Source organism: Branchiostoma floridae, chromosome 3 (assembly GCF_000003815.2).
Source record: "Branchiostoma floridae strain S238N-H82 chromosome 3, Bfl_VNyyK, whole genome shotgun sequence".
Classification (NCBI taxonomy): domain Eukaryota; kingdom Metazoa; phylum Chordata; class Leptocardii; order Amphioxiformes; family Branchiostomatidae; genus Branchiostoma; species Branchiostoma floridae.
Genome location: NC_049981.1, coordinates 18,726,542 through 18,727,488, shown reverse-complemented (window position 1 = coordinate 18,727,488; position 947 = coordinate 18,726,542). Strand labels below are relative to the sequence as shown.

Here is a 947-nt window from a genome sequence, read left to right as displayed (position 1 = left end):
GCTTTCATTCCAATACTGTAATGAGCAGCAGTTTAAAACGTAGAACATTATGTTAATAAACTGTAAACTAACCAGGACATTTGTTTCAGAAATACAAGAAAATGTGATGTGTTACCTCTCTGTTTGATTAAGTAAGAAAAATGTGGGACTTTTTGTTGTGTATTGCCTTGTAGAATTTTTGAATGAAAGAAACAAGGAATGAATTGTGCATTTAACTCATCATAATGTTGACGACTGCAGTGTCATATGGGATAAATTCATGATTGTGATGATGTCAGCTTTAAACTGAATTTTGTTAATGTTGAACATCATACTGTAGCATGAATAGAATTGCTCCTAATGTTAACGTATAGGCTCCTATCCTTACTACAGCTCAAGCCGAGGCCCAGCAACAGCCGCAGCAGCAGCCCGGCAATACAGTACATAAGGACATCTCCCTGGCAGACCTGCGCATGAAGGCCAAAGAACACACCGCCGCCCTCGGCCTGGCGTGCTAGGCACAACAACAAGGCAACTTCTTCTCTTCTCACGAGGCCCCCTATTTGACAAGGTGGTAATGCAGGATGTGAGATATGGGAATAGGAACATATTCTTAGTTCTGTGTTGAAAGCTGGTCTGGAGAAACTAGAAATTGATTTGTTGATGCCTCTTACACATGTGCATATCCTGCCAAAACACACCTACCTGATCTAGAGAAAATTGCACAGACTTACTTTATTCTCTCCACTGCCATGGCCTGCCTAAAATTAACAATACAAATTTTGGGATGAAATTGTACCCATTTGTAAAACTGATTGGAATATGTTGGCTTGAAGAGATTTTGTTTTTAAATTGCTGATTCAGACATTTTTACGTACCAAACATTCCAGAAATGCTCCTGTGGTTGTTTGGTAAGGCGAACTGTATCACCAGGTGGTCTGTTCATTGATTGGTGATCATTCTAAATT

The 947-nt window shown here is 39.6% G+C and overlaps 1 protein-coding gene across 1 annotated transcript in view; it reads left to right on the top strand.

Moving 5' to 3' along the window:
* LOC118410848 (paired box protein Pax-2a-like) overlaps positions 1-947 on the top strand; it is a gene marked incomplete in the record, with an annotated part of 75,315 nt that overhangs the window by 71,978 nt on the left and 2,390 nt on the right. Inside the window, 1 exon segment of the mRNA XM_035812698.1 lies at positions 373-947. Coding sequence (XP_035668591.1) covers positions 373-497 — 125 coding nt within the window.